The 24,580-nt window shown below is 36.1% G+C and overlaps 1 protein-coding gene across 18 annotated transcripts in view; it reads right to left on the bottom strand.

Moving 5' to 3' along the window:
• Nucleotides 1-24,580, bottom strand: part of Oxr1 (oxidation resistance 1) — a 335,909-nt gene that overhangs the window by 17,015 nt on the left and 294,314 nt on the right. For 16 of the 18 annotated variants that reach the window (XM_004850275.3, XM_087190807.1, XM_087190810.1 and 13 more), the window contains 2 exons: nt 22,916-23,084; nt 20,231-20,393 (listed from right to left, as the gene is read on the bottom strand). In XM_004850275.3, coding sequence (XP_004850332.1) covers nt 20,231-20,393; nt 22,916-23,084 — 332 coding nt within the window. Of the gene's footprint in view, nt 1-7,155; nt 7,717-20,230; nt 20,394-22,915; nt 23,085-24,580 lie in introns of those variants that run through there. The other 2 variants (XM_004850280.3, XM_013074112.3) reach the window with 2 other exon arrangements.

Here is a 24,580-nt window from a genome sequence, read left to right as displayed (position 1 = left end):
TAAGTAACACTTTATTATACATATATTACATTATATATATCAATCACATTTTCTTTATCTAGTCATCCATTGATGGATACCTAGGCTGTTTCCATAATTTAACTACTGTGATTTGCTCATCCTAATATGATGTCTTTAGCTTTTGGGAAGATACCCAGGAAAGGTATAGCTGGGGCAAATGGAATTTTCTAATTTGCTTTTTGAGGAACCTTCAGACTGATTTCCATAGTAGCTGTGCTAGATTACATTCCCACCAACAATGAAAACATGTTGCTTTATTCATCCTCATCGCTGATATTGCTTTGAGTCTCTGATGATAGCCATTCTCATTGGAGTAGATGGAATCTCAGTACTGCTTCAATTTGCATTTCTCTAATGGCCAAAGACACCAAGGATTTTTTAAATGTGCTTATTGACTATTTGTATGGCTTCTTTTGAAAAGTGTCTATTCATTTCAATTGTCCATTTTTTGACTGGGTCTTTCATGGGGGAAGTCTGATTTTCTTTTTTTTAGCTCTTTATAGTCGAGAAATTAGTACTCTATCAGAGAAGTATCTAGCAAAATTATTTCTCCCATTCTGTAGGTTGTCTCTTCACTCGGTTGGTTGTTTCCTCTGCTCTGAAGATAATTTTTAATTTGATATAATCCTACTTATTGATTCTTGGAATTATTTCTTGTGCAACTGGAGATCTGTTCAGGATGTCCTTGCCTAGGCCTTTGTCTTCAAGTGTGTTAACTATTTTATCTTCCAATAGATTCAGTGTTTTTTTTTTATAAGTAGGTCTTTGATCCTTTTTCATTTGATTTTTCTACAGGGTGAGGGATACGGGTCTAGATTCATCCTATTGCACGTGGTGGATATCCAATTTTCCCAGCATTGCTGTTAAAGAGATTATCTTTTCTCCAGCATGTTTTTAGCCCTTTTGTCAAAAATCAGATGGTTGAATGTGTGTGGGGCTGTTTCTACTTCTTCTACTCTATTCCACTGGTGTACATGTCTATTTTTGTGCTAGTACCATACTATTTTTACTACTGTAGCTTTGTAGTGTAACTTGAAATCTGGGATTAAAATGCTTCTTGTTTTGTTCTTTTTACTGAGGATTGCTTTGGCTATATATATGGCCATATTACTGAAAATGATATACAGATTTAATGCAATTCCTATCAAAATACCAACAGCCTTCTTCACAGAACTAGAAAAAACATTCATAAAATTCACGTGAAACCAATTTTTTTTTCTATTTTTCAATACATGGTTGGTTGAATCTGCAGATATAACACTCAAAGATATGAGGGCTGATTGCATTTTCAGATAAACAGAAATGAAAAGTGTTAACTCTCAAAAATATTCACAGAAGAAATTTCTAAGATTATATATACCAGGAAGAGGAAAAATAATCACAAAAGAATGGTTTGAAATACAAGAAGGAAAGAAAACAAACACCTAAAATGGTCAAGGTTTATGTAAATCCAAGCAAACATTGTCCGAGTAAAACAACAACATATGATTTGTAATGTAATAAAAGAGCAGAACGAACACAGACTACAACAGTAAGCACCTGGGAAGATGGGCAATAGGGGCATCAAGGGTTCTTTTTTCCTGCTGTCCAGGAGAGGGTATACAGATACTCACTGACTTTAGATTTCCTAAAGAACTAAACTGAAGGAATTTCACCAACAGTATAGACATGCAAGCTTCAATTAGCTAAAAAAACGAAACAACCTAAAATTAGAATAATAATATCTTCCTTCTTGGGTCCACAGGGAGATAAAACTTGATGTATGAGATATGAGAACTGGCCATGTTGCTGTGATGGAGCACAGCCTCACGTGCATAAGGCCCTGGTTCAATTCCCAACACCACAGAAAATAAAGAAAGGAAGAAAAAATAAAATTTAAAAATAATACATAAAAAAAACTTGCTGTATGATATATGGCACAGCATAACCTTACGAAAACAGATGTGTTACAAAGAAGTGTCAGGACAAATGATTTTCTATATTGCAAAGTAGAGAGGGAAAAGAGAAACGGTACCTCTAACTATACTTTTTAAAAAGGGCATTGCAAATACTAGGACAAATAGTAAGAAAAGTTAAAAAATGAAAGTATAACTGATATGTTAATAAAGTGTGGAATTACATAAGATTTTCACTTAAAAACAGAGAAGGCAGAAAAGAATGGAAGATCAATTCTTGGAAAGATACAAATCACGAAAAATCACACAAGAAGAAACAGATCATCTGATTAGACCTATGACTACTAAATAAATTGAACCAATAGTCAATAACCTTTCAAGACAGAAAGCAACAGTACCAGATGAATTAACTGGTAAATATCAAACATTAAAGGAAGAAATACTAATTCTCCACAATCTCTTGTAGAAAATAGAAGCAGAGGGAATACTTACTAACTCATTCTGTGAGGCCAGCATTACCCTAATAAAAAAACAAATAAAGACATTACAAGAAAGAAAAACTACATATCATTATGTCTCATGAAAATACATGCATAAATCCTCAACAAAGTATTAGCAAATCATTCTGTGAGGCCAGCATTAACCTCATTAAAAATAAACAAATACAAACATTACAAGGAAGGAAAAATACAGATTATCTCTCATGAAAATACATGCATAAATCCTCAAAAAAAAACAAAACCCAGCAAATTGAATGAAACAAACTATAAAAAGAATTATATACAATGACCAAGGAGGACTTATTCCAGAATGCAAGTGTGGTTCAATATTTGAAAATCAACTGTTGTAATCCATTACACCAAGAAGCTAAAGAATAAAAATCATGTGATAATATTAATAGGTGCAGAAAAAGCATAAATCAAAATCTAATATTCATTTATGATAAACACACTCAGCAACTGGGAATAGAGAATTCTCTTAACTTGATAAAGAACATGTACAAAAAAAACCGCACTGTTAATATCACAAGTAATTGTCAGAAACAAGATTCTTTCCCTCTAAGATTGGGTGCAAGTTAAGAATGAGCCCCTCACCAACTCCTATTCAACACTGTCCAGGAAGTCCCAGATCATGCAGTAAGACAGGGGGAAAAAAGCATACAGATAAGGAAGAAATAAAACTCCCTTTGTTAGCAGATGACACGACTGTCAATTCAGAAAATTCCAAGGAATCAGCCAAAGCAATATAGGACTAGATTAACACAGTTTGCAGGATACAAGATTAATGTACAATAATCGGTTACTTCTTAATAAGAACGTGGAATTTGAAATTAAAAAATAATACTGTCTATAATGGGACCAAATAAATAAAATACTTATGTATAAGTCTAACAAAATATTTTAAAGATCTTCATGAAGAAAGGTGCAAAATTGTTCGGGTAGCAAAGATTTAAATAAATGTATCCCATGTTCATGGATAGTAAGACCCAATATCAGGCATCGGTTCTCCCCAACTTGACCTATAGATTCAACACAATTCCAATTAATTCCACCAAGTGATTTTGAAGCTAGAGGCAAATGGTTTTTAAAGTTCATATGAAAAGTTTATAGGGAAAGACCAGAATAGGCAACACAATAATGAAAAACAAAGCGGGAGGACTGACACTACTCAGCCTCAACATTTATTATACTATAAAGCTATAGTAATCAAGACAGTGTGGTCTTGGCCAAAGAACTGGCAACTGGGTAAATGGAACAGAATAGAGGAGTTACAAATTGATGCACACAAATATACTCAACTGATTTTTGAGAAGAAGCAAAGACCAGTCAATGGAGAAAAGATTGTCTTTTTCCCAAAGGGCTGAGTTGCTGAAGCATGCGAAAAAAAAAAAAAAAAAGACACAACCTTTGTTTTTCATGAAAATCAACCCCCAAAATATAAAACTCTAAAACTCTTTGAAGATAATATATGACCAAAAAATCTAGGTGACCTTGGGTTTGAAGATGCATTTTTAGATGAAACAATGAAACCATGATCACGAAAGAAAAGTAAGATGTTGGCTTTTTTTAAAAAGTAAGAACTTCTGCCATGTGAAAGACACTGTCAAGAGAATAAAAAGGCAAGCCACAGAGTAGAAGAACATCTTCGCAACATACAGACCTGATAAAGCATTTTTATTCAAAATATTTGAATAATTCTTAAAATTCAACAGTAAGAAATCAAATGACCAAGTTAAAACATGGGTAAAAGATCAGAACAAACAACTCACCAAAAGAGACTTGCAGATGGCAGTATCATTAGTCACCACAGAAGTGCAAGTTACAAGAAGAGGCCACTACACACCTATTAGAATGGCAAAATCTAGAGCACCGACAGGGATTTTCACTCATTGCTGGGATAATAAAAATGCTACCATCACTTGGGAAGACATTTCAGGAGTTTCTTATAAAACTAAGTACAGTTTTCCCATATGATCCAGTAATTGTACCACCTGAACACTTTTGTTCACACAAAGTCTACAGGTGAAAGTCTATGATAGCTTTTATTCATACGTGCCAAAATGCAGAAGAACAACCAAGACACCCTTCAGTAGTTGAACTGACATAACTATAGAGTGGAATATTATTTGGCTATAAAAAGAAATGAGCCGATAAGCCAAGGGAGAAGGAATCTTAAGTGCATATAACTAAGTGAAAAAAGCCAATTTGAAAAGGTCACATACTGCATATTTCCAACTACATGACACTCTTGAAAAAGCAAAATTACACAAAGAGTAAAAATATCAGTGGGTACTAGTTGTTCAGGGGGACAAATAAAGGATGAGCAAGTGCAGCACAGGGAATTGTTAGGGCAGTAAAATTATACAACATGATCCTGCAACTAGAGATACATATCATTAAATATTTGTCAAGTCCCATAGAATATATAACACAGAGAAGTGAACCCTATGCTAACTATAGACTTTGGGTGATAATATTATGTCAATATTAGTTCACAAATTGTAACAAATGTACGGTAGAAATACCACACATAAGTAATGGGGGAATTGTGTTTACCAGGAAATAGGGCTTAAGGGAACCTATATCTCCATTTAATTTTTCTGTAAACATAAAACTGCTCTCAACAGTAAAATCTATTATTTTTTTTTAAAGACAAGGAAAGCATAAACACAAAATTCAAGGATGTGATTATCAATTTGGGGGAAGACAAGATCGAGAAAACAGGCAGGTGAGACCGCATCAGTGTTGTTCTAATTCCTATACTGAGTAGTGGGGGGTTCAAAGATACTCATTTTATTAGTATGCCTTGTAACTTGCATATTTAATAGATACATTCTTCAACTACTGACTCAAATACAAAACCAAATTCTATATTGAATATATGCACAGATCTTTTCAATTAAGTTGGAACTGACTATAGAGCAAATGTTTTACAATAAAACACACATAAATACTTGTTAATATCCTGTGAGTATCTACTACAGATAGGTATGTGAAGAACTGCTACTCTTTTTCAAACCTCATTTTCTGAAGTCCCTCCCTGCCCTAGAGCTCCTAAAGTAAAGAAAACAGTGAGATCACCAGTACCAAGCTTGCCTATCAATTGGGACACACACTGCACCACTCTGGAAACCCAAAGGCTGCCTGTTGAAGCAAAACCATGCTAAGGACCCTCTGTCTCTACACTCAAGGACTCCAAGAGGCAGTGACTGTCCACCAAGAGTACACTGACCATCCCCTAGGAGCGCAGTGACTGGTCCCTTAAGAGCACAGCGACAGTCCCCCCAAGAGTGTAGTGACCATTCCCTGGAGAATGCAGCAGCCATTCCAGCCCCCAGCTCCCTCAGCTTCAAAATGAGAAGAGCACTGTACTTTCAAAGTGATGGCGTAAGTTCAATGAAATTACACACACGGACGTGTGGATACACACTCTCTCACTAAATGTATGGGCAGAGCTGATGAGCAAGGAGAAGCATAACTGCTCAGGAAAAGGATAAAAATATGATAAAACCATGTCCCAGCTCCAAGAAGGTATCAGGGAGTGTGATGAGTGCATCATGCACATTATACTGGCCTATACAATTTAAAGCATCCACAATTTATTTTGCCTTATTTGAAATAAACTGTAATGAAATCTTAGTAAATTTATGAAAATATGTACTCAAACTAAATAAAAAATACATGAAAGGTACACTGTTCTTGGTTAAAAAAAAAACAAAACACAAAACGAAAGAACTGTGCTAACTACTAATGTGGTAAACCCAATCAAAAATTTAAAAAATGTAATCATTTCAGGTTCCTAATCCCTTCTGTGCAGTTTACTATAAACAAAAACTGGAAATTATAATTAAAAACAACTGCCTTTTTTTGTATTCTGACATGCTTAACATTTCAGAAAGGGGCCAGGGATTTAGCTCAGTGGTTCTGTCACCTGCCTCCCAAGTGTAAGGACCCAAGTTCGATCCCTGGTACCAAAAAAAAAAAAAAAAAAAAAGGAACCATTTCAGAAAGGACAGATGCTTGGGGACATTTCCAGGGACTCCTGGGGTTCAGAGTTTCTATGTGGCCTTATTTAGCCCATCCATACTTATAGTAAAAATACAATTAACGTTCAGAAGGAAAAATATAATCCTGAATTACCACAGGAAAAGCAATTGGCAATACATTTTAGAACAAATACGCACGTATATTTATACTGAAAACTACCACTCTTTAAAACAGTATGGCTGGTTGGTATTTTCCTTTATAAGACTATTTTTTAAGGTTCTAGTTAAGTAAAAATGCTGAAAAACTGTTTGAAAAACTTTAAGAAAATTTTTTTCTCAGACTTCTGAAATGCGATTTCTCACTGTAATAAATATTAAAACAATATCTAGTTGGAGCTAGTCAACAAAATTAAAAGCTATTTATTCTGTTCTACTCCATTTTTAAACAAGAAAAATTGTGAATATTTTCCTACAAAGTTAAGCTCAAATAAGAGCTTTAAGGCAGCACTTAAGATTTGGTGTCTTCTTGGTGAGAATAATAAAATCAAAAATACTTTTACAAAATTATATTCCCTTATTAATGTCTTATTTGGAAGATATTTAGAATCAACAGAAATAAAGGTATTTTCTGCAATGATACAATTTTACATTTTATAAACATTATGCTTATAGTTTCATAAATTGTAGTTTTACATAATGCCACCATAAAAGGACTAGTATATATAGAAATGGAAATAACTGACAAAGATTTACCAGAGTGTATTTATGATTAACTGGTTCATGTCTTCTCCCTTTTTTCCCATACCAGAGGCGAGACATTTCCTTCCCAGAGCAAGTTCAGTTACATCAGATCACGTAGGAACAGTTCTCAGAAGCATTCTTCTGTCAAAGCTGAATTCCCAACACCTGAGCCCTACTACAGTGACAGAACAGTTTGTTGGGGACAAAGATGTGATTGACGAGAGCAAGAGCTAATCACTCAGTAGCGGCTGAGCACAGACAGTGCTGAGTGGAGAGCGCAGGCTGGGAGGGAAGAGAGGGTTTCCCAGGCTGAGGTTTGGTTGCACTGCACCAGAATGTGCAGAGAGGGCTCAGTCAGACGTTTAAAGACACAGACACGGATTTCCAAATCTGTACACTAACAAGGAGACTACATGCACCTTGGACACAAAAAAAGTAGCAAGTACAACTTCGCCATTCCCTCTTAAATTACACAAATCATTTTTTTCAATTAACATTTTACTGTTTGATCATACAATCACAAAATTCTGTAACCAAGAATCCTATAAAATTTTATCTTTTATGCAGATATTCTTAAATAAGGTTCATTTTGAACAGCATTTCCTAGCATCTATTTATTTATTTATTTTTTGGGGATACTGGGGATCGAACTCGGGACCTTGCGCTTGAGAGGCAGGCGGTGGAATCACTGAGCTAAATCCCCGGCCCAAGCAACTATTTATTGATAGGTACTTATATTCAACATGCATCCTTTTACTATGCTCCACTAAACAGTGGTGCGCTAAATACAGCCAAAGACGGGAGCTTTTAGATTAACCAGCAAGGATAAATATAGCTGAAACGCATGTGAACTGAGCTTATCTGGGGCTCACTGCAGCAGAACAACAGCGCTGTCGCGGCGCAGCGCACGGGAACATACCCCCACCTGAAGGGCACCTTGCCCCTTCTCGCAGACACAGCACCACCTCTCCACACCCCAGTGCACCCCACGGGCATCCTCAGGGAACAGGCCTCCCGCACCCCGACAGCCCCTGCCAGTCACCAGCACCAACTGCACATGGCCTCAGCGGCCCCAAACGCAGGCCATGTCCCACCCCGTCCGCTCCTTCCAGGCTCGCCACTCAATAACTACTAAGATTATATAATGGGGGGGGGGTTCAAAACCGGTCGGAACTTCTAGCCAGATTCTGGGATGAAAGATATTATACATGCTCAAACTAAAGTATGAGATATGAGGAACAGCAGAACACCAAGAGCAGCATGGCCTGTTCTGTGCATTGCTATTCTCCATCCTTCCCTGGGAAGTGTGGTCTCCCTTGGCATGGCGACCTTAGACAAGACAGCAGAGAAGGGAAGTTCTTCATTTGTTGTTTGACATACTGACACAATTTTAATTTGGGTATTACTCACACTTTACTAACAATATCAGAAATGTGTCTATGACAATGAACACCAGAATATTCATGACCTGGCAATTTACAGACAATAAGACGCTGACTAAATAACTGAAGCTTTGACAAGTGCATCCTAGAAACTGCAGCAGTGCCAACACGACAACTTCTGCGGGCAATGCAGACCATGGCAACAACTGCAGCCAGGGACAGCCATGCCCACAGCTCCACACGGCACCGGACAGCTCTGATCGTGACACCCCGGGGTACATTTCAGGGCCTGCAATACTAAGTTAGCTTAGGTTAACTATCTTACTTTATACAATTAAAATGAAGAACACTAGAAATTAAAATCAAAATGAGGAGATGATATAAATAACTTTTAAAACTAAGCTAGAAGGCAGATTTTAAAGTGTTCTGAGTAATAGTCTAGATGTAATTTTTAACATATTTACATTTATACTTGAATGAGTACCTGAGCTTTGGTGGATTAAGAAAATGTGAGTAACCTAAACACCTACAGAGGAGCAACTATCTCAGAACCAAAACTGTATGGGATATCTATTTTTTAGTCAATGCTATGGCAAGGGTAAGAAGTGAACAGCACAAAGAAGTTTCCTTTTTTTTATTATTTATTTTATTTTTTAAATTTAGATTCTAATTTTTCCCCCATTGCCTGCACACCCTTCACCCCCTCCACCCTTCCCTATTTACAAAGACTTTGTTTCCATTTTTTTCTTTTCTCATCATTTTTCCTTTCCCTTCTTCCCTTTCCCCTTCCCCTCCCACCACCCTACACCCTTGGACCTTTTCCTATTTCAAATTATCAATCATTCATTTTAATCATTTTAATCCTTATTTACACTTTCAGTTTCTCACACTAGAGAAACTATTCGGTATTTACACATGTGTGTCCTATTTATTTCACTTAACAGTACTGCCTCAATGTGCATCCATTTAGCTATAAATGACTCTACTTTTTCATTCTTTACGTCTGAGTAGTATTCCATTTTATTAAAAAAAAAGCACATCTTCTTTATCCAGTCTCCAGTTGATGGCCACTTGGGCTGCTTCCAAGCTTTAGCTATTACAAACTGTGCCGCTATAAACATGGGTGCACATATATCACTGTGGTATGATTTTTTTAATTCTTTGGGGAAAATCCCCAGCAGGGGAATAGCTGGGTCAAATGGGACTTCCAGCCCTAGTTCTTTGAGGTATCTTCATACTGACTTCCACAGTGGTTGCACCAGTCTGCACTCCCACCAACAATGGAGAAGGGTTCCTTTCTCCCCACACCCCTGCCAGCATTTCTTATTGGCTGATTTCTTGATAGCAGCCATTCTTTCTGGGGTGAGGTGGAATCTCAGTGTTGTTTTCATCTGCATCTCTTGAATGACCAGTGATGTTGAACATTTTTTCATATATTTATTTGCTGCTTTTACTTCTTTATCTGAGAAATGTCTGTTCATTTCAGATGCCCATTTTTGAATTGGGTCTTTGAATTTGGGGGGGGGGTCTGATTTTTTTCAGTTCTTTATATATAGTAGTCCTTTGTCTAAGGTACAGCTGCTAAAAATTTTTTCCCAAATTGCAAAAGCAATTCTAGGCAACAGAGACAAGGCTGGGGGTATCACAATCCCCAAATTGAAACTATACTACAAAGCTATGGTGATAAAAACAGCATGGTACTGGCAAAGAAACAGACCCGAGGATCAGTGGAATAGATTAGAAGATGCAGAAACAACTTCAGACATACTCAGCCACCTCATCTTTGACAAAGAAGCCAACCACCCTCATTGGAGGAAAGATAGCTTATTTAATAAATGGTGTTGGAAAAACTGGATTTCAACCTGCCAAAGATTAAAACTAGACCCATACCTATCACCATGCACTAAACTAACATCAAAGTGGATTAAAAATCTAAATATTAAGACAGAAACACTAAACTTGCTGGAAATAAATTAGGTAGAACTCTTGAAGACATGGGCATAGGAAAAGACTTTATGAACAAAACCTCAGTAGCACGGGAACTAGCACAAAGAATCAACAACTGGGATCTCATCTTATTAAAAAGCTTCTGCACTGCAAGAGAAACCACCAACAGAGCTAAGAGACAACCTACAATGTGGGAAACAAATTTTAAGCAGTTTTCTTTAAATACTAATCATTTCAAAATTGAAAAACATTAATATGTTAAACAGCCTACTGACATACAATCTTAGTGACACATTTTCTAATCAAAAAGCACAAGCCTTGGAGGCAAACTTCTAAATAAATCAATTACAACTAATTCAATGATGCCAGTGTCCATACGAAAAGACTTTATGAACAAATCTTCAGTAGCATGGGAGCTAGCACAAAGAATCAACAACTGGGATCTCATCGTATTAAAAAGCTTCTGCACTGCAAGAGAAACCACCAACAGACCTGAGAGACAACCTACAATGTGGGAAGAAATATTTAGCGGCTGTAGCTCAGACAAAGGTCTACTATCAAGAATATATAAAGAACTGAAAAAGTCAGACCTCCCAAATTCAAAGACCCAATTCAAAAAGGGGCATCCGAAATGAACAGACATTTCTCAGACAAAGAAGTAAAAACAGCAAGTAAATATATGAAAAAATGTTCAACATCACTGGTCATTTGAGAGATGCAGATAAAAACAACACTGAGATTCCACCTCATCCCACAAACAATGGCTGCTATCAAGAAATCAACCAATAACAAATGCTGGCAGGGGTGTGGGGAGAAAGGAACCCTTCTCCATTATTGGTGGGAGTGCAGATTGGTGCAACCACTGTTGAAATCAGTATGGCAATATCTCAAAGAACTAGGACTACAGGTCCCATTTGAGCCAGCTATTCCCCTACTGGGAATCTTCCCCAAAGAATTAAAAGAATCATACCACAGAGATATATGTGCACCTATGTTTATAGCAGCACAATTTGTAATAGCTAAAGCTTGAAAACAGCCCAAGTGCCCATCGACTGGAAACTGGATAAAGAAAATGTGTTTTTTTTTATAAAATGGAGTACTACTCAGCCATAAAGAATGAGAAACTAGAGACATTTATAGCTAAATGGATGCATATTGAGGCCAAAAAGAGTTTTCTTTTTTGTTACCAGGGATCGAACTCGGGTCCTTGTGCTTGCACAGCAGGCGGCGAAACCACTGAGCTAAATCCCTGGCCCTGAGGCCATACTCTTAAGTGAAATAAATAGGACACACATGTGTAAATACTGAATAGTTTCTCTAGTGTGAGAAATTGAAAGTGTAAATAAGGAAGAAAACGATTAAAATGAATAATTGATAATTTGAAATAAAAAAAGGTCCAAGGGTTTGGGGATGGTGGAAGGGACAGGGGAAAGGGAAGAAAGGAAAGAAAAAAATTATGAGAAAAAAAAAAATGGAATCAAACTCTGTGTACATAGGGAAAGGTGGAGGGGGTGAAGGGTGCACAGGTGATGGGAGAAAAAATAAAAACTAAGATGCATCATGTTCTGGTACAAACACCCAATGATAAATGTAAATGTATTTTATACCTAAAATGTACCAATAAATATATATATATATATTTAAAAAATGATGCCAGTGTCTAAGTTGTTTTTAGCTATCACTTCTAAAAGCAGTGGTGTTTTAGTGAGGGAATTCAGTATAGGAAATATGGAGCTGATATTAATTTCAGGGATAAAAGTTTTTGGAAAATTTTTTTCTCCCAGGTCTTATTCCAAAAGGAGTAAGAAGTCAACCTAAAGGAAGTGGAACAAAGCCCTCCCTCGAGGCTGTGTGGTGAGATCCAGACCATCAGCTATCAGTGCAGAGCCCGTGTCTGGATGCCAAGTGCAGGACACAGCTCAGTGGGATGGGACATTGTGACCCGAGGATGGGGAGAACTGGTGCATCTTAGGGTCACATCCTTTTTACTTCGTAAGAAATTTAATTTTCCCCCTTTTTTACTGTTATTAGAACACGTTTGCAGTACCTAATAATCACATTCCTTGTGGGGAGCTGGCATATGTGTGTCACACATCTTAATTCCTCTTTTATCCCATCCCCCTCCCTCCATCTTTTTATCTTCTGCCCATTTAAGATCCATCTTCCTACTTCATATCTTCTATTTTGCTCTCTATTTATATTTTGGGTTTCATGTGGTATTTAAGCTTGTGTGTCTGATTTTTTTTCACTAACACCATGGTCTCAACATGCATCCATTTTCCTACAAACGATTCAAGGTTATCCTTTCTGTATGGCAGAGCAGTACTCCACTGGGCATAACTATCACATTTTCTTTATCCATTCACCTGTTGATGGACATATGGGCTGCTTCCAAGATTTAGCTACTATGAATTGGGCTGCTATAAACAATGTAAAGATTTATATGAATCTTAAAACAGACTTCACAGATAACTCAGGCTTACTGTGGTTTCGGTTTTAGGATATACCATGGAATCTTGGGGACTTGGCAAGCATATTAAACTTTAATGGATACTTGATGGACAAAACTGAAGAACACAAAACTAAAAGGTCACTGGCTTACAGCATGGTATATTTTTCCTCCTATCTATGTACTATCTCTGAGTACACAAGTCCTTTGTAAGAAAGCTATGCCAAAATTAATTGCACCCACATGGCTACAATTGATGCAATATGTTTTTAAAAAATCAAGGCACAAACTAGCTGTGGCATCCGAAATAAACAGACATTTCTCAGACAAAGAAGTAAAAGCAGCAAATAATTATACGAAAAAATGTTCAACATCACTGGTTATTCAAGAGATGCAGATGAAAACAACACTGAGATTCCACCTCACCCCAGAAAGAATGGCTGCTATTAAGAAATCACCCAATAACAAATACTGGGAGGATTTCGGGGAGAAAGGAACCCTTCTGCATTGCTGGTGGGAGTGCAGACTGGTGTAACCACTGTGGAAATCAGTATGGAGATTCCTCAAAGAACTAGGGCTAGAGGTCCCATTCGACCTATTCCCCTGCTATTCCCAGCTATTCCCCTGCTAGGTATCTTCCCAAAAGAATTAAAAGAATTGTACTACAGTGATATATGTGCACCCATGTTTATAGCGGCACAGTTTGTAATAGATAAAGCTTGGAAACAGCCCAAATGCCCATCGACTGGAAACTGGATAAAGAAGATGTGTTTTTTTTTATAAAATGGAGTACTACTCAGCCATAAAGAATGAGAAACTAGAGACATTTGTAGCTAAATAGATGGACATTGAGGCGGTACTCTTAAGTGAAATAAATAGGACACACATGTGTAAATACCGAATAGTTTCTCTAGTGTGAGAACCTGAAAGTGTAATTAAGGATACACACGGATGAAATGGCCTAATAACATATTTCTCGGATTGTGTTTCCATTGCGTGCCATATGACTGTATCGAAATTTAACTTAGGGAGAAGTTTGGCTTACGTGGAGTCTGCTAGCTAACTGGAGTTTTTTTCCAGACCACTATTTGTTCAGTGTTGGTTTTGGGGATCTTTCTGAAACAAATCACATCCTCTGGTGTCTTGTTGGTGCTTGAGATGTTTTTTTAAGTTATATGGAAAAATGTTTAAGTGCTTTTCAGTTTTGTTTTGGTTGAGTTCTACTATATTTGAATATTATTGCAGATTTTTTTCCCTTGCAGTGTTCTTCTTAGAATGGCTTTAATTTTTGTATATGTGTGTGTTTGATCATAAAGTTATTTTTAAAAAAAATCAAGGCACAAACTAGGTGTGGCAGCACATGCCTGTAATGTCAGCACTGTGGGAAGATGAGACAGGAGGATCCCAAGTTCATGCTCAGGTTGAACAACTCAGTGAGACCTTGTCTCAAAGTAAAAAATAAAAGCAGTTTGGGGTGTAGCTCAGTGTAAAGGTCCTGGGTTCAATCCTCAGCACCACAAAAGTTAAAAAAAGTCAAGGCATGTGTAGTGGCTTGTGTCTAGATGTCCCCCCCAAAGCCTCGTGCAGTCTTTTTCGAAGGTACCTAAATCTGGAATGTGAGATGCTAGGATTAAGAGTGTGTGAGTAGTAAACTACTACACACAAGTGATTGGTTTGGCATCACTGAACCCCAGCAGTCTGAATAAGATAAAAGGAGCAAAAAGACACTGTTAAGGTCTCTTGTTGCTTTTTGCTGCTTCTACGGCCATGAACTGTTGTTCCTCTGCCACCGTGCCCTCCGAACTGTAAGCCAAATAAACCTTTTCCCCTTCAACTCTGGATGTCAGATACTTTGTCTGAGCAATGAGAGAAAAGTAACTAAGACGGCAGGGCAGTGGATACCTATCGTCTCAGCACGTGGGAGGCTGAGGCAGGATGATGGGGAGTTTGAGGCCACTCTAGACTGCACAGCTACATGGAAGCCAACCAGAGCTACATAGAAAGACCCATCTTAAAAATATAAATGAAAGAAAGAATGAATCAAGGCACAGAGTGATTAAAGAGACCTTTATCTATAGCGAACCAAGTTTGCTCTGGGTGCAGCAACCAGATAAAAGGAATACTGTGAAAAACATCTTGTGCAATGTTACTTGCATGACAGGGACTGTGAACCTTAAGTGTAGTGTGGCTCAAATAGTCTAGAGGATCTCTCCAGTCTCAGTGTTTCTATGTTGTTGGCTTGGGTTAGTAAGCACCAGGACTGCACAGTGTAACCACCAGGCCACTCTTCAAGATGCAAGAATGTGACTTAATAGTTCTGAGTATGGCTCGAACAAAAAGACACTTGAAAGCTCCTGTAGATGATTCAAAGACTCTGCCAAAGTTAAGAACTTGGTGTGGACTAAAGAACATTGCTTCTAAATTAAGAGACATACCACTATGACTTATTAGAACTTATTTTAGAACTTTAGCTAAGCAAGAAATAAGCTTGGAGATGTTATCTATAGAATGAAGATAGCGACCTATTCTTTAAACTGGAGCCCTAGGTCTATAGGTCAGTTTACAGGAAATCCATCTTAATAGACACCATTGGGATGCAATCAGGAGAATCCTAACTGTGGGACTTTCTACAGGAAAAGTTTGATTTCTTAAAAATTAATATTAAATAAAGAAAAGAAAAAAAAGTAGATGGCAAACTCACATTCAGAGAGACTCAAGACACATTTTAACCCCAATATTTGGTACTTAGTTAGATCCTGACTCAAAAAACAAACTGTCAAAGTAGATACATATTATATATGTTTAAAATTTTTTTAACACACTTGAAAAAAGGTTAACTGAAGAGGGACATAGATGAAGTACACTAAAATAAGGCCAAGTAACTGGTACATGTGATTCCATCACATTAGTAATCTCTCACTTTTGTCCTCTTATCAAACAAAGCTATCATCAAGAAACAGTGGGTGGTAGGAGGCATCTTACCTTTACCTTAGGACCTACCTCACCTTGCAGTGAAAAGACCGAGAAATAGGAAGCATACGCGATTGCAGAATGCAAAGCCCACAGAAAGCAGTGTCCTCACTACCCACACTCCATGTACTGACTCCTAAGGCTGCAGACTGAAAGACTAGGAGGACAGATTCTAAAATAAACGGTTCCTTCGCAGTTGCAAGGGGATGTTGTTAAGGCCCCAATAATAGCACAGCTCATAATTCATATTACACTGGTTACAGGTGCTGCACCAAAACCACACATTTTGTTCACTATGGAGAAAGGTTTCTTGAGTCATTCTTTGCTTTGATTGTTTAAAAAACTCCTCTCTCAGCAACAGCAGCAGGCTCATGCAATGTTCAGTAAGGCTCCCTCACACACCAAGGACTCACCACACAGTATGTTCAGAAGATACTGCACATGGCCGGAGAGCAAAATGGACTCCTCCCCATGGACAGTGTTTCCCAGACCCTTATCCCACTGCTCAGGAAGTACTCTGAAATGCCCCTAGAAGCTCTCACTCCTCACCACTCAAAACCTGCCTAAATTTTTTTGGTAAACACAGGTTTCTGACGGTCCACCCTCACTTTACAAATCTCTGTTCTTTCTTCATGCTGTTCTCATATTTCTAATTCTTAAGTTCCTGCCCTTTCTAATTACATTCAACAACATAATTAAGGACTGGCTTTCAATTCTCATATTGTGGAATTAAATTTTTTTAAGTATTATAGAATTTTTTGCTATCCCAAGGGCACATTTTAGTAATCTGGGGTGCCTCTCAGAGTTTATAAATGCTCTGACACAGCTAAGGGTAATGATAAGGATAATACAGGGTCTGCAAAGAATCCATGAACAGTTGAAGTACTGGGAAAAACGATCCGGGAACAAAGCGAAAAAGGAAGGTAAATATTATCACGTTATCATAGGACACAGAAAAGTTCTGCTATTGTTGCTAATGTGCACTAAGCTGGAGAACAGACAAATAAAACAAATTTACAGACACATTTCTTTACACTTACCATAACAAGAACTTTCTAACAGGGCTTCCCTAAAATGAAAAGTACTGCCCTTTGACGTATAAATTCCCTATCACTTGTATGTTAAAACGGAACAAAGAATACTGCAAAATGTAAAATGACAAAGAGGCTGAACTGGCAGTTAATTCTAATTTCCAGAGTCTATGAGTTTATAATTAACTATTTAGCATATATGTTACAAGAACTTATTTTAGGATAAAGACCAATTTTGAAAGATAAAAAGCTTTACGCTCTACTTTAACCTATGTCCAAATTTATTCACCAATCCAATAAATATTTCTGAGGATGAGTGACTCAGCAGTAAACATTTTTTAGCTCTGAGGATGGAGTAGACTGGCAAATCCCTGCCTACTGGCCTTGATTCAGATAGTGGGAGAAGAAGGGAATGGAAAATGGAAAGTTTACCACATTCGAGTTTCTCCAGTTCATGTAACATTTCCGCCTGATAATAAACATCTTCTAAGCATCAGGAAAAAATAAAAGTAAATACAGCAGTTATTCTAATCAAACAGATCCATGCCCAAATTGGTAGCCATAATAAATATATCCTAAATTCTAAAGCACCTATTCTCCATACCTAGGGAGAAAAAATTTTAATCATTTGTCACTTTCAAATACTATTGATTTATACAAGTGCTCTAGCCAGATTCTTTTCTGAAAGATCATTTTAACATTTAAAATTACTCTCTCACTTAAATAAGTATTCATTAGTTTAACAAATTGTTTTTGTTACTATCTATCAGGCACTAAACACACACTATGTTAGAAAGATACAGAGCAGAGTACACGCCACTATAAATTTTTCTAGCAGCCACATTAACAAAGAAAAAAGTGAATGAATTTTAATATTTTATTTAACCTAATATATCTAAAATATTATCGTTTAAATATTAATCAGCGTAGAAATAAGATTTTCTCTTTCAATTAAAAGTTACTAAAATTTAGTGTGTTATTTTACATTACAGCACATCTCAATTCATTCTGACCACATTTTAAATGTTCAATAGCTACATGTGGCTAGTGGTGCCTGTATCTATCAGAAAAAGAATATTTTACACTACAACATATCTTAGACACTAAATTTTCATAGGAAGTACTACCTCACCTTCGATTTAGATATTTAGATTTCATAAAATTTGTACTTGAAAAAGATCACATGTACAAATTCTAAATTAATTAATTTCAGTTTTGAAATCTAAATAACCCTGTTCTTTAGCTGCATTAACCACAGTTCAACTACTTGATGGCCACATAGTTGTTTCTAGATAAAGTAGCAAAAAGTTTACAAAATTATATTTTCTTTCTCTTTGACTTTCATTTGAACCAATTTGGTCCAAGGACAGGTGAGGAGACATCTGTGTTTTCTAAGCTGGAAAATACAATCTGCAAAATCTTCCACAGAAACTTACGCAGTTCTTTTAAGTCTATAAAAGAGCAGTCTACTATTTCCAAAGTTCAATGCTCCAACCTTAACTGATGAAAAGCTCTTACTTCCCTTTCTTAACTGAAAACACTGTAATCTCCCAGCTGACCTCCTGAGTTAGAAACTCCACCCTAACCTGGTTGCCACTAACCCTAAGCAGCAGGCCAGTACGAATTCATCTTGTTCTGCTCTACCTCGACTGTTGTCTTCTTAGTATAGGCACACATCTTTGGTAATCTTCACTACTCCGAGAGCTAATAAAAACGCAGCTCAGGAATTTTCTTTTTCTTTCAGACGTGCCATCACCTGTGTGACCACCACCCAGAAGGAGCTGTGCATCTCCGGGGCTCCTTCCACTCCTCCAGGGCCCAGTAGCCAGTGGTCTGCTGGGCTTCCAGCTACCCTTCCCCTGACTCACACATGAGTCACACAGCACACACTCTGTGTCTGTAAGATGCAGCCATGCTGTTGCCTGTACCAGTAGACCCTTCCTTCTTACTGCTACGTGATTTGGGATATGTTATTTAGGATTTTATGAATATCCCAAAATACATCCCTTTATTCACCTAGTGATGGGCATTCACATTCTTCCCAGTTTTGGGCTATTATAAATAATGCTGGTAAGAAGATTAATGTTAGGTTTAAGTATTAAGAGAGCTCAAAATAAATTCTCAATATATTTTTACTTCTTTCCCTCCACTACATTGGAATTGCCGTAGAAATAGATGCTTTATGTACTACACAGAATGAAATCAGAGACATTCCAAAACAGGTTCACATTTTAAACAAAAGACATACCATGTATATCTTGGATCATTATACATGTTAAGTGCATGCATAGTAAATTCGTATCACATAAACCACCACAAACATTGACCAAACAACAAAATCTGATTCCACTTATTGTTACATTTTAGCATCTGCTCTATATTTTCTAATAAATCAGAGATGAATTCCAGCAAGAACAAAAATATATAGTGTGACTCCATCAACCCTACAGTGAAAAGCAAGTAAAATGAGAGAATGCAATCTTAAAATGAGAGAATGCAATCTTAAAAGGAGTTAACCAAAAGCTTATCAGTATTAATTGGGTCACTTACAAAAATTCATTGAATTTGAGCACATAAAATTTTTGTTACTTAGGGCCAGGGATTTAGCTCAGTGGTTCCATCGCCTGACTCACAAGTCCAAGGTCCCAAGTTCGATCCCCAGTACCAAAAAAAAAAAAAAAAAACCAAAACTTTTGTTACTTCATAAAATTAGCACCAGCTTATTTCCCTAACGTTATTACTGCTATTCAAATCGAGACAAGGCATAAGCCCCAAAGTCAGAAAGGACTAGCACCTTGCCTGCATGGGTTAAGTGAATGCTGAGCCTGCTCCATGCAGGAGATAAAATCAAAGTGAAGCAAACCTCAAGTAATGTTTTATGAAAATGTAACAGCAATTAATATCATTTCTTTCTTTGCCATATTATTACTCTTTTCTACACCAAATATTATAAAATACACTCATCAAAAGTCATTTTGTTGGGCCGGGGATTTAGCTCAGTGGTTTCACCGCCTGCTGTGCAAGTGCAAGGACCCGAGTTCGATCCCCGGTACCAAAAAAAAAAAAAAAAAAAAAAAAAAAAAGTCATTTTGTTGCCAACAGGTTTCTAGTATTATAAAGCAAAAGCAAAGTGACAAACAGTATGACAGTCACTACTCAGATTCATGGGATACACACAAATGCACTGAGAATGAACCTGAACTTTTAAAATAACACTCTTTGGTACAAAGATCACTTATATTTTTATTACCATAAAGCTATAAATTCATACAAAGAAGATGGATGAAACCTTCCTATCTTCTCCTTACCTCCCAGTCTCTGGCTGCTGCTTGACTAGTAGGATCCTCATTTGTTTCAGACTCCTCGGTCTTTTTTACTACTATGAACCCAGGTTCTCTGGTGTACTCGCCAATGTCTTCTGCATAGATTTCTGGGCTCCACTGAATGAAGAAGGCATACAAGTGGTCTGTCCTGTTAGTACAAGAATCTGTCAGAACCACTATTCTGTACTGGTTACAATTATAAAATTGTATTTGTGAAATACCTTGATAAAACATGAAGACTTAAATATATACAAAATATATTGCTTTAAATAAAAAGATATAGCCTATTATGTGAAAGACCTTATTTAGCTGTGATCTCAGGTTGTTCTGAAAAAACTATATTAAGATTTTTCTTGGCTGCTTTGGACTGGGTCTGATGATAGATACAGAAATGTTTTTCCTTCTTAAAGATACTAGTGATGGAATCTACAACTGTCACCTCAGTCACACAATGATCTAATGATTAAAACATATGCAAACAATCACTAGTTACCCATTTTAAAACCTGAACATTGTATTAAAGTTTCTCAAGTTAACAGAAGTTTAATTTCCTTAATTTACATGGTATCAGGTATACATATTGAATTATTGGTTCATGATAGGTGACCTGATCTTTTAAATTTTTGTTTCCCTTCCTAGTGTTTTGCTAACTACAGTAAAGCTGGAGGTTGCATTCCCTGGTAAAAATATTTAAGGCCAAACACACATCTTAAATATCTATTGACTTTAGCACAAATAATTCAAAATTGATTAGAAAATTCTCAGCTAACATATGACAATCAATAAAAATGGTTCTGAGAAGTACACATCCTTAGCTTATGTGATAGCTGACATAGTCAAAGAGCATTAACTTTTCATTTTTCAGATACTTTATCACTATCAGAGAAATTTTCATAAGGTACATGACTACAATGAAGTTCAGAATCCTAGTAATATTAATTTTTAATGAATATTAGCAAGGTTCAAGGACAATATTAAAACAAAAACTATGTAAAAGTTAAAATATAACCAAGAATAGTAAGAAAACTAAATATAGTTAGAATTTTTAATTTTTGTCATTTAAAGACAACTGGCAAATTTGATTATCTGGTTCAATCGCTTTCAAGTATTCATTAATTATGTAAATCATAACATATACTTTTTACTATTATGACGTTTTGTAGCAGGTACACACACTGTTCTGTATAATTTGGTGGGGTAGGAGAAGAGGGAGCCTTTTATCATTTTATACTCAAAAGTAGTAGTATTCAAAGCAACATCGAAAAGCTTTCCAAGAGGTACATGGATACTTCAGAGCTAAGGGCATTAATTTCTACATCCTCAATTTCTATGCTACTCTCTGCTTATACTAATCTCTTGCGTCAAGATATCATGCAGACTCCTTGTTCTCTGCTTTCACTCAAATGTTTTTCCTAAGTTGTAGAAGAATATATGCTCATCCATTCAGATTTTTACAATGGTACATGCCTTAAAATATAAAAACTTTCAAGGTGCCCAAGACTGCTGTTGAAGCAGGAAATAACTATAAGACTGGGTGGTACGTTCTTCCCCAAAACTTAAGTTTTCAATGGAGTTGTGTTTACTGATGATCAGTAAAATTAATTTGGTAAAAGAAAGGTAATTTTTTGGAACATACACAAAAACATTTAAAGAACTGAGTAACATTATAATAAAATTCTTCTTGTGTAACTGACTCATTAACAAAGCTTCTCAGTACTTGCAGAAAAACAACAAAGGAAGGGATAGATGAGATGCTGAACCCTGTCTCACCCTTTCCACAGACAACATTCATCAATGGATGACTGTATTTCTTGCCAGCACACATCAAGCTGAGGCAGGCTAACTCAGGAGCTTTACTACTCTGACAGCAGTCACAGGAAGTTGTAAAATAAATGCAATTTCAGTGGACATACACACAGATAATAAACGCATAAGTGTAGGTAGTTTGTTGTGAAGAATGATTTTAAGGGATAAAAATACCTTATAATTATACTCTGTGGGAAGGTAAAAAGGAAAATACAAGTTCAGAGCTAAAAAGTAATGATGCTGTTTTTAACTGTTGAAAAGTACTTTCAAGTTGTTTTTAAGCAGATAATGGTAAAGGGATAATTGTTATGATGTTTAGATTCTACTGGGTATGCAGCATTTAAAAGATCAACAGTTTAAAATGAAAATGTAAATATTTATAATACAACAGGAACCTTTTACAACTGCTAAAACTTAAAACAAAAGATTTTACTGTGCAGAGAGTATACAAAAACAGCTTGAGGACCACCACAAGCTTTTAGTGACTAATTTGGGGTCATGTATGTAGTAGACAATCGACATATTTGAAGGAATTTAAATAAAGGGATTATACATCATTCACTGCCTTCAGAAAAGTGCCATACCAGTCAACATTTCGAGGGTCTTAAGTACTCTTTTTCACTTTACTAAAATCTGGTACATGTTCACACTTTTTTTTCAATATATTACAAAGATGCAATTACAAATGGAGCAAATTAAAGAGGATCAAATACAAGCTAAATGATTTAAAATAGATTAAATGTCTACTTTTAATTAGAAACTATATGCCTCAAAGTACTGCACTTTGCCACTCATATTGTGATATACACAGTAATTCTAACTTGGGGAACCTTAAAATGTTTTCATTTCTCCTTCATTTTTTACCTTTCCTGAGGCACGGCGAACCAGTACTCATGTTTCTTGTCTCTCTGCGCATACTGCTGCATGGTAGCACTTGCTTGAGACACGAATGTCTTCCTCATTGGTTTTCCAACCCTGAGACATAAGAATTTATGCAATCGATGCCTCCTCTTTTCCTCTGGAGCTGCAGAACCTAGATGTGAGATGCAGACAGTCCTCACTCAATTTTCATGCATCACAGTGAAATTCATTCGTAGTTCTACCTTCTAACTCCCAACCACAAATAAAACTCATTTTACTGCTACCCAGGTGAATTCACTGCAGCAACTTGTATTATTTGCCATCAAAGGTAAAGTCACAGATATAGCAAGACTAAATGAAAGACAAGTTAATGGACTGAGACTGTGTCTAGGAATATTACGAAAAAAATGCAAAAGCTTCAGGAACCCTTTAATTTTTTTTTTTTTTTTTTAATACCAGGAATTGAACTCCGGGCTTCATGCTTGCCAGGCAGGCACTGAGTCACTGAGCCACATCCCCAGCCCTTAAATTTTTGTTTATAACAACTATGCTAATTAGATATTCATATAGAATTTTCTGCATATTCTCCATCAGTCTTTAGAATATCTAAATAAGTTTCAAAACTTTTTAAAGGCTTCCTTTAACATGGTTACTACAGACAAGAAAAACATTTTCGAGACTTTTATATGCATATAAAGGTATGACAAATCAATGAACAATATGCTAGGTGCAGCCAACTTGTTTGGACAGTTAATTAAGCCTGAATTATCTCTAACTCTTCCAATGAGAGATGCTGATATAAGGTATACTGAGGGTCTGATAATACAGTTGAGTTTAGGAAGGTGGATATTAATTCATCCTAAGGCAATATACCTTGACGGAAAATACACTTACAGAGATATGGGTACTGGCTTTTTTTTTTTTTTTTTTTTCAGTATAAAGTTGGGCAAAATACATAATCTATTTGAGACCCAAAATTTACACTGGCTAAAATGAGGAATTCATAACATTCTTCCCAAAGAAGTATTCTACAACTCTGTATTTAATACATAAATTATGTATTGCTATAAAATCATAAAGATCAGAAACTTTTAATATTTCCCTATTATACAGTATCAAGTTACTTAAAATTAACTTTTATTCTGTTAAAAAAGAACCCAAATAGCAATTATTTAGACATACCTAAAAACATCTACCAATTTTTCTCCTTTTGGTATTGGCTATGATAGGACTGCCTCTATTAATTTTCTTTACACTCATAACTTATTAACATTAGTCTATCACTTTTTTTCAAGATTTCAAAATATCAAGTAACTATCAGATATATACAAATAATAATAAATCATTTATGACCATACAAATAAAGATATTTATATCAGCACTGTTTACATTAAAGATAGTAAGTCTTAATCTGAATTGTTAATAACAGCTGAATGTATTAACAATATGGAAATGGTTGAATAAATTATAGGGTTATTAAAACCATGTTTTCAAAGAACTATGACATACAAAAATGTTCATAACATAAATGTTAAGTTGAAAAAAGGATAAACACTAAATATAATCCTGATTTCATATTAAAAAATCTATATGTGCAGATATATACAAATATCAAAATTATATATACACATGTGTGCATGCAGGCAGGCATCCACATGAATACAAACA

This window comes from Heterocephalus glaber, unplaced genomic scaffold, assembly GCF_053883595.1.
Source record: "Heterocephalus glaber isolate CG9 unplaced genomic scaffold, H.glaber_assembly_v1.0 deba00001556, whole genome shotgun sequence".
NCBI lineage: Eukaryota > Metazoa > Chordata > Mammalia > Rodentia > Bathyergidae > Heterocephalus > Heterocephalus glaber.
This window is presented reverse-complemented; position numbering and strand designations above follow the sequence as displayed.